Genomic DNA, 16,075 nt, shown 5'->3' with positions numbered 1-16,075 from the left:
AAATCGATAAAAAAAAAAGGAAAAAATAGAAAAAGAATTTGCGGGCGAGATTCTCTCCACATTGATCACGTGAGCGTGAGTGGGGGATTACTAATTCAACTGACCAGTTGACCTCAAGATCAAATACAAGTAGTGATCCGATGTCTCTCCAAGGTTGCTGTTAACATTACCAATTTTTCACGAAATAGTTGAATTTCTAGGTCTATCCTCCATCATTTCCATTTCCTACCTTCTTATGCCGCCTTTCCCGCCTCTTTATCCTCTTCTAAAACACGAATATCGGCTAAACACGGGGCAAAAAATAACTTCCCCGAAATCACTCTGCGCAATGTCCCAATACTAACAATAATCCATAGAAGAACAACGAAAAACGCTAGGATCTGCCACAGAAAATGGATACATTAATCAAAAGCTCAAGGCAGGGTTGGCATGAAGAGAAGGAGTTTCACTCACCATCCCTAGCACCTGGAAGAAACTCGAGGGCAGTTCAGTGCCTATCTGAATTGTACTAGCAGCGTACACCCCCAATGGGAAAGTGAATCCCCACCACCCGATATTGAAAGAGAATTTCTGACTTTTAGTAATAGATGCTAAAGCAAAGAACAGCCAAACTAGCCCAAAAGACCACATCACAAAGGCAACCAGAAAGCCCAAGGTGTACAAGATGGGCCCCGAGGTTGTTTCCAGAGTCTGAGTCTTGGCAAAGATATCTTGAACGCATTGGCCCAGCTTCATAATTCTATGGCTGGTCAGTTCTAAACCGTAAGAAAAGTCGGGATATGAAAAAGTGAGGAATACCATACCCATAGCCACCCTGTCCTAGTGGTCCCAGGGGCAAGAAGACGCTCACAATAACGGCTTTTGGTGGAAGTTTATGCAGCGTCAAGCGTTGAAAGTATATAGCCATAACCATCAACGCAAGAGGAACCCCAATTCCCCACAGCACATAACTTACAAGAAGAGTCCAGAGGGCATATTTTTTGTTTGGAAGGACCTCGGCGACAATGGCACCCGAGGAGGCAGCCACAATACAACTCACGATAAGGAGGAGCCAGACGGCTGTCATTGAAGACAGGTGAATCTCATTTCCATGCGTCATTCTAAGAGCCAGTGATGTTTTATTAGCCAAATGAGCACCAACATAGGCTGGGGCAGACATACAAAATGAAGGCTAATGACAAAGCAGTCACCACAGAGACCACTGCGTCGAAGATCCAGAGTCCCCAAGCGAGATATTTGACCCATTCTCCCCATACTGGAACACATACAGAAACGGTCATGTTGATGATCGTGGCAAGGCTCATGGGAAATGTTCCAATAAACATGGACTGCACTGGATGCGTGATCATCACCTTAAAAATCTCTGGATATAAGGTATACCGAAGGATGCTGATTACACATCCCAGTCCGAAGAGGAGCACATTTAGCGCAAAAATGCCTGAAGAGATCCAATAAATCCATGCACCATTATATGGGATATTGTGAAGCAGTATTGAAACGATTCCCGTCCCCATTGTCACAGAGAACCATCTACAGTCAGGTTAGCGCTAGTCATACGGTAATACCTACCTACTGGGAGGGTCACTGACGATGGGGTGAAATTGCGAACCACTCTTCTCCATCCTTGATCATGTTTTGTGGTAGGCGGCTGTACTGTTCTTTGAGATTCGTTCGTCATTCTGAATTAGAATGGTCGACTGGTTAAACTTGCTGTATGAGATGTACTGGAATGCTACGAAGTATTAGCCGTTGCAGGTTTTGAACATGACACTTCTCATCAAGCAATGAATGAATTAATTTCGTTTCAAGAAAATAGAGAACATCAATTTCAAATGTTATCAATTTAAATAAATGTTCTGAGTAATGTCATTCAAGTTCCCCAATGACTCGAGAGTCAAAGACTAATGTCGGCCGAGATCGATGCGGCTCAGCGGGTCTCGACCCATGAAACTGGCTAGAAATCTAATGGTTCATGATCATCCCCACATTCCAAACGGCCATGCGGATAAATTCTCTAAATTTCTAAATTTTCATTGGTTGAGCGAGTTTGGATCCTGGAACCCAATCGCCGATTGGGATTTTAATCCCCGGTTAGTCAATCGGGCTTTGTAGGAAAGGGCTTGGCAGGCCTCATGGATTTAAGCTTAAGTCAAACCCCGGAATGCAGGTGCATGTATCTGTAAAAATCATGACTTATGCCTTAAGGCCTCATTGTAAATATCATTGATCCTATAGACTCGAGCACATGAGCAGTTGAATGCCTTGGGTTGTTGGCATTTTTGAACCCGAAATTCGGTCCTCTAATGGACTATCCGAGCCGTTTGAAGAGTTACTGATGGGGCTTAGGACCCATCCCTTTATCTCTGATAGTCAGACTGATGAAATGGCGAAATTCTGGTTGTGGAATGGTGTAACCTAGATGAATTTGGATTATTCTAATAAACTGGATCGTAATGGCTTTTTAGAATTCTGCGAGCATGTGTGTATGGAATGGCCTAAAGTGGATTTGATCTGAGGTGTGAAAGGTATTCTGGATTATTCTGATTTGTCTGATATAGACTAGAATGAAATAAGATTAATCTGGATATCTTTTTCTGTCAATAATAATAGACACCTAGTAAATTTTTAATAGGTAGTAGCCAAATGGCTTAATCTAGATATAATTCTAAAAAGCCATTACGATTCAGTTTATTGGACTGATTCAGATTCATCTATTTTACGCCGTTCCGCGACCTGCCTGCTCGTCCCTCGCTATAATCACGGCTTGAATGATGATTTCACCTTGGGAAGAGACGACACCTGTTGGGTACCTTGAAAATATGCCTTCGGGTCTTTGATTATAGAGAATTTTCTAGGTAAAGGCCAGCTTCAATAACAGCAATTCATCTTCAAGCATACCCCAGTTTGACCATAGGAATTATTTAGCAAGTTGAGGAGATTCATAATCATCTTGAATGATCTTAAGCACGAGCATTGGTTAAAGTTCATCATGTTAAAAACGCAATCAAAGAATCTTATTTCTCAGCTTCTGCATTATCAATGGTGAGAAAAACAGCGATAAACTCGAGGCATTCAAAAATACAGGCTGAAAACGGGAAAAATCGAAAAGAAGACTCAAGACTCAGGGAGAACTATAATCTGTGTTGGCAACTTCGCACCTGATCTCACATAGATCCCCTTCATGATCGGTTCAAACCGAGTGGGTTATCTGCAGTTTGTGCCTCTCCACCAATACTCTGGAAGCCATTCGAGACGCCCTGTCCAACGCTCTTAGTAGAGTTCCCTAGACCGTCCGTCGCAGATGACACTGTTTTGCCAATCCCTTCTGTCGCGCCGCCCACGGTGCTTCCTAGTCCGGCGACTGTGTTGCCAACTGTGCCAGTGAGTCCACCCACGGTTTTGCCAACAGTATCGCCGAGCCCACCAAGCAAACCACCACCTATATACACGGAGATATCAGTTATCTTTTCATAGCGGAGCGGCTTTGATGCCGGTACTATGTAAGCTTTATGGTCCAAGCCTGATGTTGCATATAAAGGGGACGTTTTCTTACTCTTCTGTTGCTGAGACATGGTAAAGGTTCACGATCGACTGGTGATACTATTAACGACGAGATACTTGATCTTGGAAATGGCAGATAACGAAAAATAGGCTTCAAGGAAAAAGGATGATGAGTCGACTGGTGCTTTCTGATTTTCAAAGTGCCAGTGATTGATGTGGTGTCTCAAATCCCACCATCTCATCTCTCAGGCTTTTAAATGAACACTGGCGCTGGCGGCTTCTGCTATGCGGATTGACGCCAAAAACCTGTTATGAGCCATGATATAATATGTACCACTTTCTCAAGCCACAGGCCACTTTAATAGATTAAGTACACTCTACTCAGCAAATGAAATGTTTTTCTCAATATGACAGCCGATTTTCTCGGATCCAGTGAAACACTACCTGACGTAGATGTACCCCAGGGCCTCCACTCCACTTGATCTCATGGCCCATTGTACCAGGATTCTATTGGCTGGGATGTGCTCAAAGTTGATATGAGGTGGCATTTATCTGTCATTGAGAAGTTTCTCTAAATTAAAGATCTACTAGTGGGAGGAGATTTTCAAACATGGATGCTCTAAGTCGTACCATGTTGGTGGCGGGTTGAAATGATGTCATAGTATCAAGCGAGATCTAAACCTACATAGAATGGTCGCCGGAACTTCAAGTTGAAACCATCACTCAAAATCCACTGAGACATCCTAAGGCATATGTGAGCTATGTGAAGTTGGTTACTGGTGTAGTGGCAAAGTCGAATAAACACATGTGCAGCTGGCACGCATATCGCTCACATCAGACGGATGACGTATGATTAAAAACACTCGATTAATGTAATTCTCAGAGACTCGCTTTGCCTCGAGACTCGTATGGCATCAGGGTGACTAGGATACCAGCCGAAATAAAAAGGGCACCACTGACATAGACTGGCACAGCCGTTTCGAGGTTGGCAAAAATGGCAATGATGGGCGACATAATTCCAAAGATGCGATTTGCGGAGGCAGTCAGCGCATTTCCTGTGCCACGGTCCTTGGTAAGAAATATCTCAGGAGTGTATGCATAAAGCACAGCATACATAAGGCTGCTCATGAAATTAAAGGCGCAGTTCCATCCAAGCAGACTATTAGATGATGATGCCGTAGTGGACGCAAGTAAAGAAAGCTCCGGTTAATATAGTGGAACTGGACAGAGCGCTTTTTCGTCCAAAGCGAGGTAGTTCGACCAGAACTCCGCCAAGAAGACATCCTGGACGCCCATAACAGCAATTATCAGAGAGTTCCGGTATGTGAGATATGTGGACCCGTCGCCATATGATGCACCTCGCTGGGCAGTGATATATGGAAGAAAAGCGTTATACAGAGGGTATCCCAGTCCGATAAATGCCCAGACCAAAATAGTGAGAGTAGTGGAATATGCCTGTTTAGGCGAGTTGAATAGCGCACGGATATGCTCGAAGCGAATCTTTTCAAGTCACTGCTGGATGAGACTTTTTGTACTCACAACCTGTGGTTGATTCTGACTCCGGTCGAATTCATCCAAATCATCTTGTGATAGCGTCGACGTCCCTCCATTTCGTCGAGCCACTTCATGGACCACTTTTACTGCTTGTCCATTTTGGCCCTTACCCATCAGATACTTAGGCGATTCATAGATAGTGAAGAAGACGAAGCGAACAACGAACATGAGCATACCCAGTCCACCCATGGTGATCATGTAATACCTCCACCCCATATTCTTTGCTTTTGTACACCCATCGGCTGAAGAGCAGGTCATATCTCCAAGCAGTGGCCACGCAACCAAATTTGCCAGAACCTGCGCGAGCGCCCAATCAATTGATAAAACGGTCAATAGGTATTGATGCGACCCAGGCAAAAATTCCAGAAAAGTAGCCGAATCGACAGGTAGATTTCCGCCCACGCCAATGGACCACAGCGCTGCAAACACACATATTGCAGCGAAATTGGGTGATCCAGCCGCGACCAACGCAAACACAGCGGTGACCCCGATTGTTAAATTAAAGCCCAAAGTCCGACCGAAAATATCACAGCCAAATCCCCAGGACACCGCACCGATCAGTAGCCCGATGTTTTGGGCGAGGGTCAGAATGACTCCTTGCTGATCTGGAATTCATATGCCACCGGTGCGAGAATGAGCGATGTCACGATCGGCCAGAGATTATCACTTGCCCAGCCGAAGCCGATCACCACAAATAATTGCCATTGATACCTGCCCATACCAATTTCTTGGATCGCACGGTTCAGGACTTCGGCTTTGGCATTGTAGGTTTGGTCAGCTTTGTCAGTCGTTAAAGTGGTGGACTCTTCTGTAGCCTGCGAGTTTTCAGGCGCTGAGAGCTGAGATTGAAATACTTTGGAAGGTTCTGACATGGTTGAAACGTTTCAAGATTTTTGTCGAAAGTTTATCTCAGCAATTGCCAAGATTTTGCTGCTACCAATGATTCAAATTTTGAATCTGCAGTGACTCGGAGCTTCATGAACTCGAAGTTCAAGTTGACGGTGTCAAGTCTCTCAGTCAGGAACGGATGCGCTGCTGGTGCCCAGAGGATAATGAGAGGATGTCGGGAACTTCAAGTTGAATGCCGAACCTCAATTTCAGCCCATCACTGGATGTAACATATTGCCCTGGATCATCTCCTTGCGCAAGAAGCTTAGAATGTGCATCAACGGGATCGAATCATGTTTCGCGAATATCTGCTTGGTAAACTCTACCTGCTGACATTCCTTGCTTTTGATGTTGAATGGGTTCCCGCAATGGCGTGATTAAAGTTGTTTCAGGGTCCTTCAGCTTCCCCGTATCATTCGACAAGATTCAGATCTATGTGGGTTCGCCGAGGATCTACCGTGGCCGACGGGGCGATCACTTTTCGGTCAACACAACGGGAAAAGAACCGAGTTGAACGGAGTCCACCATTCTCCAGTCACCAAAACCTCCCACCATGAAACTAATATCATTTTGAGAGTCTTCATCGCTCATTTTTAATTTTTCAATCAATAATCCGCAAAATAGTTTACTTTGAGAGATGCCGACTATAATCACGGCATGCCGAGTTCCCGACGTCATACCGAATTCTTGGCAGCCGGCTTTGTTTCAACTACAACGATGCCGAATCGGCTTCGGAGACATTAGGATCGGGGCATCCTCGGAGAATCTACGTATGTATAGACCTCGGACCCCGGTGCTTGTCCGAAGTTGGTCTGATATTGAATAGGTGGCGTTCCAATTCTTGAATCCAATTCGGTCAACATCCTCGTACGGTCCACAGCTCGCCCAGTTCATGTTTCCAAATACTGGATCTGTTCTCCCAAACAAGGACAGTATACAGCTTGAAGGAACAGAGGCCAAGTCGAGGCAGTTGATCGGGTGTTCTCGCTGGTTCTGATATTCTTCATTGATCGATAGTAGCTAGGGTGAACTAGGCGAAGAGGACGAAGTACAGAGATTTTTGATGAATTGAAGCATGGCAGGGATCCCAATCTCTTCCCTGTAATATGTCGAGATCTGCATGGTTGAGTGAAATTTCTTCTGCATTCATATCCACCTTGAGGCCAAATGAGAGATCCGAGGACGTGTTGGTTACAGCAGATGTAAACTCCCCATGGGTTTCAACAAATGTTGATTCCTGGAGGCCCACAGCCCCATATATTGGCCAGCAAAACCCGGAGTTTTACGGATGACGACAGGTAGTTATCCCCTGGGATCACACGATCCATATATTCTGCTTTCCCCAGGTCTTCTCTGCAATTTTCATTATCCCTCCTGATGCTTTTAATATTTTCTTAAGCGTTCCGTACTATATTCCCATCAACATGAAGTCAAAAGAACAACAGAATCCGGCCTCTGCCAGTGCGTCGCACACAGAGAGCATCCCCGTTCCCGAAATGACCGGCACGCACGACGAGACAACCGGCGAAAACTTAAACCAAAAGAGATATATTGTTGGAGGGAAATACAGGGAACAGCTCTATGATCAACAGTCTCCTGATTTCGACAACCGACTGTTGCAAGAGGTTGACTTTGATCTGCCTCTTACTCTTACAAACCCACAAGATGGAAATCTCGTCCTGGAATTTGTGGAGGGCGATGTTGAGAATCCTTTCAATTGGAGTACGAAACGCAAAGCTTTCATAAGTCTCTTCCTTTGTACTATGACAATTTCTATCGGACTCTCGACAACTGCATACAGCTCAGGTATTTCAGACATGGTTGAGGATCTGGGGACTAATACTGAAGTTGGAGAGTTGGGCCTTTTTACATTCAATTTCACTTGTGCTCTGGCTCCTCTGTTTCTGGCCCCTTTCTGCGAGCTGGCTGGACGTCGAGTCATTTACCTTGGGTCTTACATTTGCTTTGCTCTGATGTTCATCGGTCTTTCACTCGGTAAAAACATCGCTACGATCATTGTCTGCCGTGCCCTTCTCGGTCTGTTTGGCTGTGTTGGCACCATCCTCGTTGGCGGTACTTTCGGAGACATGTATACTCCTGCTCACAGGGCCATCCCAATGGCGTCATTTTCGTTCGTCGCCATTTTTGGTACCGTTGCCGCTCCCATCTACGCTGGTTTCATTGATCAAGCACTGGGATGGAGGTGGGTTGAAGGCATTCAGGGTCTCGCAAATGTCCCGCTTGTCATTTTGATAGCTGTCTTCCTATGCGAGACTCGCGGCGGTGTTACTCTGACCAAGAGGGCCAAGATGCTCCGCAAAAATACTGGCGATGAGCGTTTCGTCACTCACAACGACCTTGAAGCCCCTGGCATCAAGAAAATGCTCCATAACTCCTCTGTCAAATCTATCCGTATGCTTTTCACCGAGCCTGTTGTGTTCGCCTTCGGTTTGTGGATCAGCTTTGCCTGGTTTTTGACCTTTTTATTCTTAAGTGTTATCCCTATAACATTCTCCGATAAGCGCGGATGGGGTGAGGGTGTGGCTGGCCTTCCTTATATTGCTCTCTGCGTCGGTATTACCGTTGGTTTTGGTTTGAACTTCCTCCAGATTAACAAGTACAAGTCCCTTGTTGAAGATCCAGCCATCAAGGTTAGCCCCGAGGCTCGTCTGTATGGAGCCATGTATGGAGCTGTCTGGCTACCTGTTGGACTTTTCATCTACAGTTTCACTCAGTACGCAGAGCTTACCTGGGTCGGCCCTGTCATCGGTTTGGCGCTCATCGGTATTGGAATTTTCTTCATCTTTGAATCCACATATTCCTATACGTCGGATTGCTACGGTGAAAATTCTTCTTCAGCCATCGCTGGTCAAGGCTTCATGAGAAACACCCTTGGAGCAGTGTCCCCGCTGTTTGCCACCCAATTCTTCGAGAACCTGGGCAGCCAGTATGCTGGTCTTCTGCTGGCTCTCGTTGCTACTGCTTTGACCTTCATTCCTTTCATACTATATAAGTATGGACCTGCTCTGCGCGCTCGTTCCAAGCTAGCGAGCTCCACTGTCGCCGCAAACGTTCTCTAGTTCAGTTTCGGATTTTTCAAATACTGGAAGAGTCCAAGTTGATACATTCAAATGTGGGTTGAACTTGCTAAATATTGGAGTGTGGTGTTCGTACAAATCTATGGCTTATGAAATCGTGAATGAAAGCATGAACTTCAAATTTTGACTTTGCACTTTTCAAAATCGAACTCAGGGAATTGTTAGATTTATAAATATGTGGTCAACTCTTCATGACCTTCTCGACGAAGTTCCAAGGTTGTGGTGCTGAGGCACTGGGGGTAAGGAGCTCAAAGGCGGTGAGATAGTAACGCTCCAAAATTTCTTCACATGGTCATGTAAAAAGGGAAGGCGGTAGAGCATATGCCCATCCCCGGGCCCATTTGCAAAAATTTTCAGAAGATCTTAATCCTCTATCCCCATCCACATTTACTTCCTCTACCTTTCCTAGGCAGTGATCCTCTGAGTGAGCCCATTTCTTAAAAGACTTTGGTTCTATAATCCCATCGAAACAATGGCCGAAGACACCAACGCCGGTAAGCCTTGAACCCATCTTGAACCAGCGCATTATCGGAAGACAAATCTAATGAATCACAGCCTGGCCCATCGCCGATGAGTCCCTGACTCAGTCTCTTCTGGACCTCGTTCAGCAAGCCGGCCACTACCGCCAGCTGAAGCGTGGAGCTGTAAGTTGAATACCCACATGGCATTACCCGAGCCATCTCAATCCCATGCATGCACCACCATCCAATCCAGACTTATCTCTAACAATGATAATCATTTAGAACGAAGCCACCAAGACTCTTAACCGCGGTACCTCCGAGCTGATTGTCCTTGCTGCTGACACCAACCCCCTCGCTATCGTCCTCCACCTTCCCCTTCTCGCTGAGGACAAGAACGTTCCTTACGTCTACGTTCCCAGCAAGATGGCCCTTGGACGTGCTACCGGTGTCTCTCGCCCCGTCATTGCCTGCTCCATCACCACCAACGAGGCCTCTGAGTTGACCAACCAGATCCGCACCATCAAGACCGCCGTTGAGCGTCTGATGCTGTAAGTATTTGATTGAAATCGGACACAAAAACGGACGGCTGCATCCAAAGCGGAACAAAAATTCGGGGTTGCAGAATGACTTACGGGGTGATCTTTTGGTAAAGAAAATTTCGTACCTCTTTCCTGTGCCATTTGCTGTTGAAATCTTTAACTAGATCTATTCAGAGTGGAGATATAATTCCAATTTCTTTGCAGAAATTTGTTTTCTTTACCTCGTAGTTCAACTTCCACTTTCTCTCAAGATTTTGCCCATCCAATTTTGCCAGAACCGTAGGTTATCAACTCAGCATTTACAGATGTGCTCTCCACAATACTCTTTTGAGCTTAGGACACTTCGGCAATGATCTATTTACCCGAGGTTGCTCAACTGCCGAATGCTCATGTATTCAGCCTAAGGTCAGCTGTTTCCCCGTACTCTGCAACGTAATGCGGCATTAGTGTATGCTTACGACGTCGCCAAGTGAGTTCCTTGCATATCCTCATCTCACGGAGTATGCCCAGGTGATCACCAAGTACGATGACACATAGCTCGGAGAAACTAGTTTCCAGAGGGTGCAATTTTCGTTGGCATTGGTGCAATTTCAGCATATCCCCAGGTCTGACGCTGGATGATTCGGGTTATCCTCCCCCGGTCTGAATCCTGAATTTTTGAACGCCACAATGCTTGGTCTCAATAGCTGTCGAGGAAGACCCACGAGCCTCCTGGCTGACGAATTCACACATGCACATTAAGGAGTGGGGTCCACCGGTGCGTTCGCTCGAACCTGGTAAAACTCCGGCAGACCAACCAGTCCGAATCCATGCCAAGATCCATGTCCACATAAGATTGTGGAGCACACAGCCACGATGTGAAGGGGAGGGGGTTCAAGGGGAAGTGAGAACGCCCAATTCATTAGCGCCCGCAGAAACTTGAAGGAATATACGATACAACCTACAAGGAACCGGGCCCCCTCACCAATATGAACCCTAAACAAGTCGATCACTCAACCTCAAACGGTCTTCGGCTCCTCTTTAACCCTCCAATCTTTGGTTCCTGAGATACCTTCTTGCACGCCCCTGTTGACCCAACATGCACCCCACTCAATATCCCATGATTCGTTTGACTGTTCTTACTTCTAGAAGAAGAGCGGAGTATCTTGTGGAGACCACTTGAATCATGAAGCGGCTCGTACTCCGTAGTGTCTCCGTTCATTCGGGATGAAGGGCCCCGTGGAGCTTAGTTCAACCATGCAGAAAGCTCCGAGGGGTTTCATCTGTCTATTGAACAGAAAATTTCCAGACCTGCTGATTGGTTTGCATGGTACAACTCGACGGTCTGAAATTCATACTAATTGGAGCCACTAAACATGAGATCTTCTCCAGTTTCTCAGGGGCATTTATACATGCTGTGCTCACCCTCTCCCCAGGGCCCTGTTTACTTTTCGCTCATTCTTCTCAACCTCGTTCTTTCCTTTTGATCTCATTCTCGCGCTTTTTTTTTCATCGAAATGCTTTTTGCCTTTCTTGCAATCGGCCTGGCGCCACTGCTAGCAACTGCTCAAGTGAGCGCAGACTCCGTGGGCCCAACAACATCCTACGCATCTAAGGCCGACAACAAGATTTGCAATGTCTTAGATTATGGTGCTGTCGCTGACAACTCTACTGACGTTGGAGCACCTATCAGTGACGCCTGGGATGAGTGCAAGGATGGTGGTGTGGTTTATATCCCACCTGGTGATTACGCTCTTAACACCTGGGTTGACCTTACAGGTGGGAGTAGCTGTGCTATCAACATTGATGGAATCCTCTATCGGACTGGAACCGATGGTGGTAATATGATCTACATTGAGCACACTACCGACTTCGAATTGCTCAGCTCTACTTCCGCCGGCGCAGTGCAAGGCTTTGGTTACGTCTACCATGCGGAGGGGGACATTTCTGGCCCCCGTATTTTACGTCTGTACGAAGTTGAGGATTTCTCGGTTCATGATCTGATCCTTGTTGACTCTCCTTCTTTCCATTTCTCGATGGACACTTGTTCCAATGGTGAGGTTTATAATATGATCATTCGTGGAGGAAACGAAGGCGGACTGGATGGGATCGATGTGTGGTCTGACAACATGTGGATTCACGATATGTATGTGTATTCCATGCCTTGATCTCTTCAGGGACGAGATAATACCCTGCGGTTGAAAACAATATGCTAATCACGTGACTAGATCTGTCACCAACAAGGATGAGTGTGTTACTGTCAAGGTAAGTGTCTTAAGCGACCTTGGAATGTTTGATTGATGGATTCTCAACTAAAATTTATCTAGAGCCCGGCTCAGAATATCCTGGTAGAGAGTATCTACTGCAACTGGAGCGGCGGCTGTGCCATGGGCTCTTTGGCCGATGACACCGATATCTCGGACATTACATACCGAAATGTTTACACTTGGTCCTCAAATCAAATGTATATGATCAAGAGCAATGGCGGAAATGGCACCGTCTCGAATGTCCTCTTGGAGAACTTCATCGGTAGGTCCACGAAGTGCGAACCTTGAAAATCCTCTGATCAAAGAAACAGGCCACGGAAACGCATACTCCCTTGATATCGATCAGTACTGGAGCAGTGAGAGCACCGCTGCAGGAGATGGAGTCCAATTGAACAACGTCACTATCAGCAACTGGAAAGGTACTGAAGCGGATGGCGCTGAACGTGGTCCCATCCGGGTCGTTTGTTCCGATACCGCCCCTTGCACTGATATCACAATTGAGGACTTCGCTATGTGGACTGAGGAGGGCGATTCCCAGTGGTATCTATGCGAGAGTGCATACGGAGATGGAGCTTGCCTTGAGAGTGGCGATGATTACACCTCGTACACCACTACTGTTACTGTGACCTCTGCTCCATCTGGCTACTCTGCCACTAGCATGGCTGCGGACTTGACTTCTGCCTTTGGCACTGATTCATCCATTCCTATTCCTACCATTCCGACCTCATTCTATCCTGGCTTGACTCCTTATAGCGCTCTAGCCAGTGCCTCGCCTACCTCTGTCTACCCTGTTTGAGCTTGTTTACTTCCTTGGGTATGCTCATTGGTAGCAATTGATCCCATGTTTATTGACCTTGGTTCTCTTCTTTCTCTTCTGCCAGTGGCCAGGCTCTAGTACATAGGAGCGTGGCCTCGGTCAAGAAATTTCGTCTATTCAAGTTCTTGACCTGAAAGGTGACATTTAGTACTTCCATAGCAACATTTGCAATTTATTACTCTACTTCGCTCTGGCATCCAGATTTCTAAACTTTGATACATCTGGGTCTCAAATCATCTATGCCGAATAGAAAACCAAATGTAGTTGTTACAACTTATGGTGTAATCTAGTTGGGATGATAATGGTGGTTTGTATTCAATGTGTGGCCGTTCCGAGAAGGTTGCCCAGGTCCACGGCCCCGGGACCCGTACCGTGGATCCATAATTTGCAGACCCTATGTACGTATCAGGGGTCTCAGTACACTAAATACGCACATGCATGTGTGTCTGGTACATCAACTTTTACAGGTTGGTAACTGTATCGATGTCTGCTTATAAGATAAAATTTCAACTGCTTTGAAAATCAGAAAACATTCATCTCCAGTTTCACTTGAAGCCTATTTTTGGCATTATCATAATTTCATCACTTGAATACAAGAAATACTGTTTTTCACCGAAACAGCCGTCGAGCTTTAGACCGTGTTGTAGAGGACAATCTTCCAACACCCAATGTTCCTATCTCATCTTGAGGGTTGGCATCACCCATCCGAAGAGCCATAGACCCTAACAGATGAGTTCTCTGTAAGCCACCAACCACCACAGGAATATCGCTATCAGGGATATGCGGATTATCCCATGTTAGCGACGAGACATAGCCCAAAACATCCGGAATCAAATCTCAGTGGTGATATAGAATGTTATTATCGATGCGGCCATCATAACCACGATAGTCAATATGAAAGCTGTAATCCAGCCCGGATTAGTGGATAGAGTGAGGTCTGTGTCGATCTCGACAGCATTCCCAGAAACCAAAGTGAATTTCACAGAGCCTGAATCTGATTTCACAGTTGTCCCATTACCACTGGTGCTAGATTGAAGCCCATCCAGGGAGGTGCGTGTCATAAATTGATATCCCAGGCGAGCCATATAGAACGAATTGACCATTTGCGTTAGTCGCTGTGAAAATATATCTGGACTCAGCTCGTAAAGAGTAATATTTGCATCCAATTGAGGGAATGTACCAAATGGGGTTGACATCCAGTAATCGAGGACCGTGGGGGTTGCTTCCTGGCCGAACGGCAGAGCTTTTAAAATGCTCTGCGTGAAATTGTCGAAGGTTTTTGAGGATGAAAAAAAGTCCGGGAGACTGGAGTCCGCCACGTTGTTCTTCTGTACCCGAGTTGCACGGCATTCCCCTTGTGTACGCGACGAGTCGCTTGTTCTGTTGCAACTAATGTCCATCAGAACACTTTGCAGAGTCACAGTGCAATTAGCTGCGGCCACCTCTTCGCTATCTCGCTCCCATCCATTTTCAAAGTTGAATGATTTCCAGACAACACTCGCTTCTGTGTCGTTTCCCTCCACGTAGATTATTTCCGGGACATTGAGGGCACTGACATTGGCTGCCTCAAAAGTCATTTGCCGGAGGTCATAACACTGAAAGTCGAGGTAGGAAGTATTGATAGTCGTTGACGTGAGACCATCACTGAGAAGACCGAAAATGGGCATTCCCAATTGCGAAGCGTATCTCACATTGTCTCCGCTCACATCAATCCAGTCTGAAGAATTCCCACTCTCCGTGAGATTACTCAAGAGAGGTATGTTCACATTCCCCCAAATATCAGTCGTCGATCCTCGTGTGATCTTGGCCGTAACCAAACTTGCAATAAATAGCTCATCTCCTGGATCGTCAATCCAATACCAGTCTGATATTGGAGTAATATCATTCGTCGCCGCAAAATCAAAGCATTGTAGTTGCAAAGTGGATTGCGTCTTGCCTGGACTAGCAGAGAGAATTCGTAGGCTAGCTTGTGCAGCTAGCGGGGAAAATGCCCATAGTATGATCAGTACTAGAGCCACCAAGTCGATAGACCGAAGTACTCATGAGGTGTAGAGTGTTCTGAACACTGTTGTACTGCCCAGGAATCGCTGAATGATGGATAAAGAAGCCCCCTTCTGCTATTTCCAGTGTGCCAACTGTCGGGACATACGTCCCACGATAGCGGCATATACGAGTGGGAATAATGTCACCTCCTAACAATTGTTGTCATTCAGTTAGATCTTTGTTTTCCTTGTCCCACACAGACTAGGATCGACTGACTTACGACTTTCATCGCAATTTTTATGGCATCCCATGAACTTTGAGATATCTTCTTACCATTCAATCCAACGGCAGCCCAGGCAAGGCAAAAGAATGGAGTGATTCCAATTAGAGATGCAATAAGTGCTAGCCACCGTTGACCTGATGGTCTAAGGGTCGCAGGCTCACACTGGGAAAGTTTACGCCCAGAATTTATGTTTGCAGTGCTTTTCAGCTGGTCGTTATTGGTGTGAAATTCATCTCCGACAAGATTATTATAAGTCACTCCATCCCTATCCTCTTCGTTTTGCACGAAACCCAGGTCCTCGCTGGGTACAGATCGAAACTTGGCACGACCAGGAAGACGCAACATACTGTACTTGTGAGTATTATAATTTAGGAAAGGAAGATATACTGAGATTGAATCATGTTCATAGCACAAGCTGAGCTATTCAATTTGAAACGCCAACGTGAGAGGTCATATGTGTTTCTAATTTTGTGATTCTGAGCCTCCGCACCAAGCGCTCCTGGCCCCGGGGGCCATATCCTTGTCCATTCAAATCCAAGCGGATGCGCCAGGATTCTTCGGTAATTGGAGGATCACAACGCCAAGGGTTCCCAGCCAATGATGTTGGAATATCCACCGAAGGGTGCGCTGGCATGCATAAGTACCACACCTCCAAATTTGGTAGGATGCAATCAGGGTCAAAGCAGAAGCGAACCATATACCCCA

General features: G+C 46.1%; 7 protein-coding genes across 7 annotated transcripts; 3 read left to right on the top strand and 4 right to left on the bottom strand.

The window, feature by feature from the left end:
* Positions 1-233: 233 nt before the first annotated feature.
* N7483_005440 (TDT family transporter) lies at positions 234-1,678 on the bottom strand (the record flags this gene model as incomplete). Its single annotated transcript, XM_057088877.1, has 5 exons — positions 234-380; positions 454-739; positions 804-1,100; positions 1,162-1,530; positions 1,590-1,678. 5 exons carry the CDS (start codon positions 1,676-1,678, stop codon positions 234-236), a joined length of 1,188 nt encoding a protein of 395 aa, XP_056948706.1.
* Positions 1,679-3,179: 1,501 nt separating this feature from the next.
* On the bottom strand, positions 3,180-3,572 carry N7483_005439 (uncharacterized protein; the record flags this gene model as incomplete). Its single annotated transcript, XM_057088876.1, has 2 exons — positions 3,180-3,439; positions 3,554-3,572. 2 exons carry the CDS (start codon positions 3,570-3,572, stop codon positions 3,180-3,182), a joined length of 279 nt encoding a protein of 92 aa, XP_056948705.1.
* Positions 3,573-4,380: 808 nt separating this feature from the next.
* N7483_005438 (putative sugar transporter) lies at positions 4,381-5,927 on the bottom strand (the record flags this gene model as incomplete). The annotated part of the gene is made up of 4 exons (XM_057088875.1): positions 4,381-4,701; positions 4,723-4,989; positions 5,041-5,660; positions 5,723-5,927. 4 exons carry the CDS (start codon positions 5,925-5,927, stop codon positions 4,381-4,383), a joined length of 1,413 nt encoding a protein of 470 aa, XP_056948704.1.
* Positions 5,928-7,367: 1,440 nt separating this feature from the next.
* On the top strand, positions 7,368-9,023 carry N7483_005437 (uncharacterized protein; the record flags this gene model as incomplete). Its single annotated transcript, XM_057088874.1, has 1 exon — positions 7,368-9,023. One exon carries the CDS (start codon positions 7,368-7,370, stop codon positions 9,021-9,023), a length of 1,656 nt encoding a protein of 551 aa, XP_056948703.1.
* A 490-nt stretch (positions 9,024-9,513) lies between these two features.
* N7483_005436 (SNU13 family protein) lies at positions 9,514-10,054 on the top strand (the record flags this gene model as incomplete). The annotated part of the gene is made up of 3 exons (XM_057088873.1): positions 9,514-9,535; positions 9,597-9,685; positions 9,785-10,054. The coding sequence occupies 3 exons, from the start codon at positions 9,514-9,516 to the stop codon at positions 10,052-10,054; spliced, it is 381 nt and encodes a 126-aa protein (XP_056948702.1).
* A 1,483-nt stretch (positions 10,055-11,537) lies between these two features.
* rhgB (putative extracellular rhamnogalacturonase) lies at positions 11,538-13,083 on the top strand (the record flags this gene model as incomplete). Its single annotated transcript, XM_057088872.1, has 4 exons — positions 11,538-12,166; positions 12,249-12,285; positions 12,348-12,549; positions 12,599-13,083. 4 exons carry the CDS (start codon positions 11,538-11,540, stop codon positions 13,081-13,083), a joined length of 1,353 nt encoding a protein of 450 aa, XP_056948701.1.
* Positions 13,084-13,934: 851 nt separating this feature from the next.
* On the bottom strand, positions 13,935-15,715 carry N7483_005434 (uncharacterized protein; the record flags this gene model as incomplete). Its single annotated transcript, XM_057088871.1, has 3 exons — positions 13,935-15,142; positions 15,254-15,296; positions 15,368-15,715. The coding sequence occupies 3 exons, from the start codon at positions 15,713-15,715 to the stop codon at positions 13,935-13,937; spliced, it is 1,599 nt and encodes a 532-aa protein (XP_056948700.1).
* Between the last annotated feature and the right edge of the window lie 360 nt (positions 15,716-16,075).

This window comes from Penicillium malachiteum (assembly GCF_028827825.1).
Source record: "Penicillium malachiteum strain IBT 17515 chromosome Unknown utg000002l:1.0-8849297.0:1.0-8852440.0, whole genome shotgun sequence".
Classification (NCBI taxonomy): Eukaryota; Fungi; Ascomycota; class Eurotiomycetes; order Eurotiales; family Aspergillaceae; genus Penicillium; species Penicillium malachiteum.
Note: the sequence above shows the minus strand (reverse complement) of the source record. Positions and strands in the feature narration are given on the sequence as shown.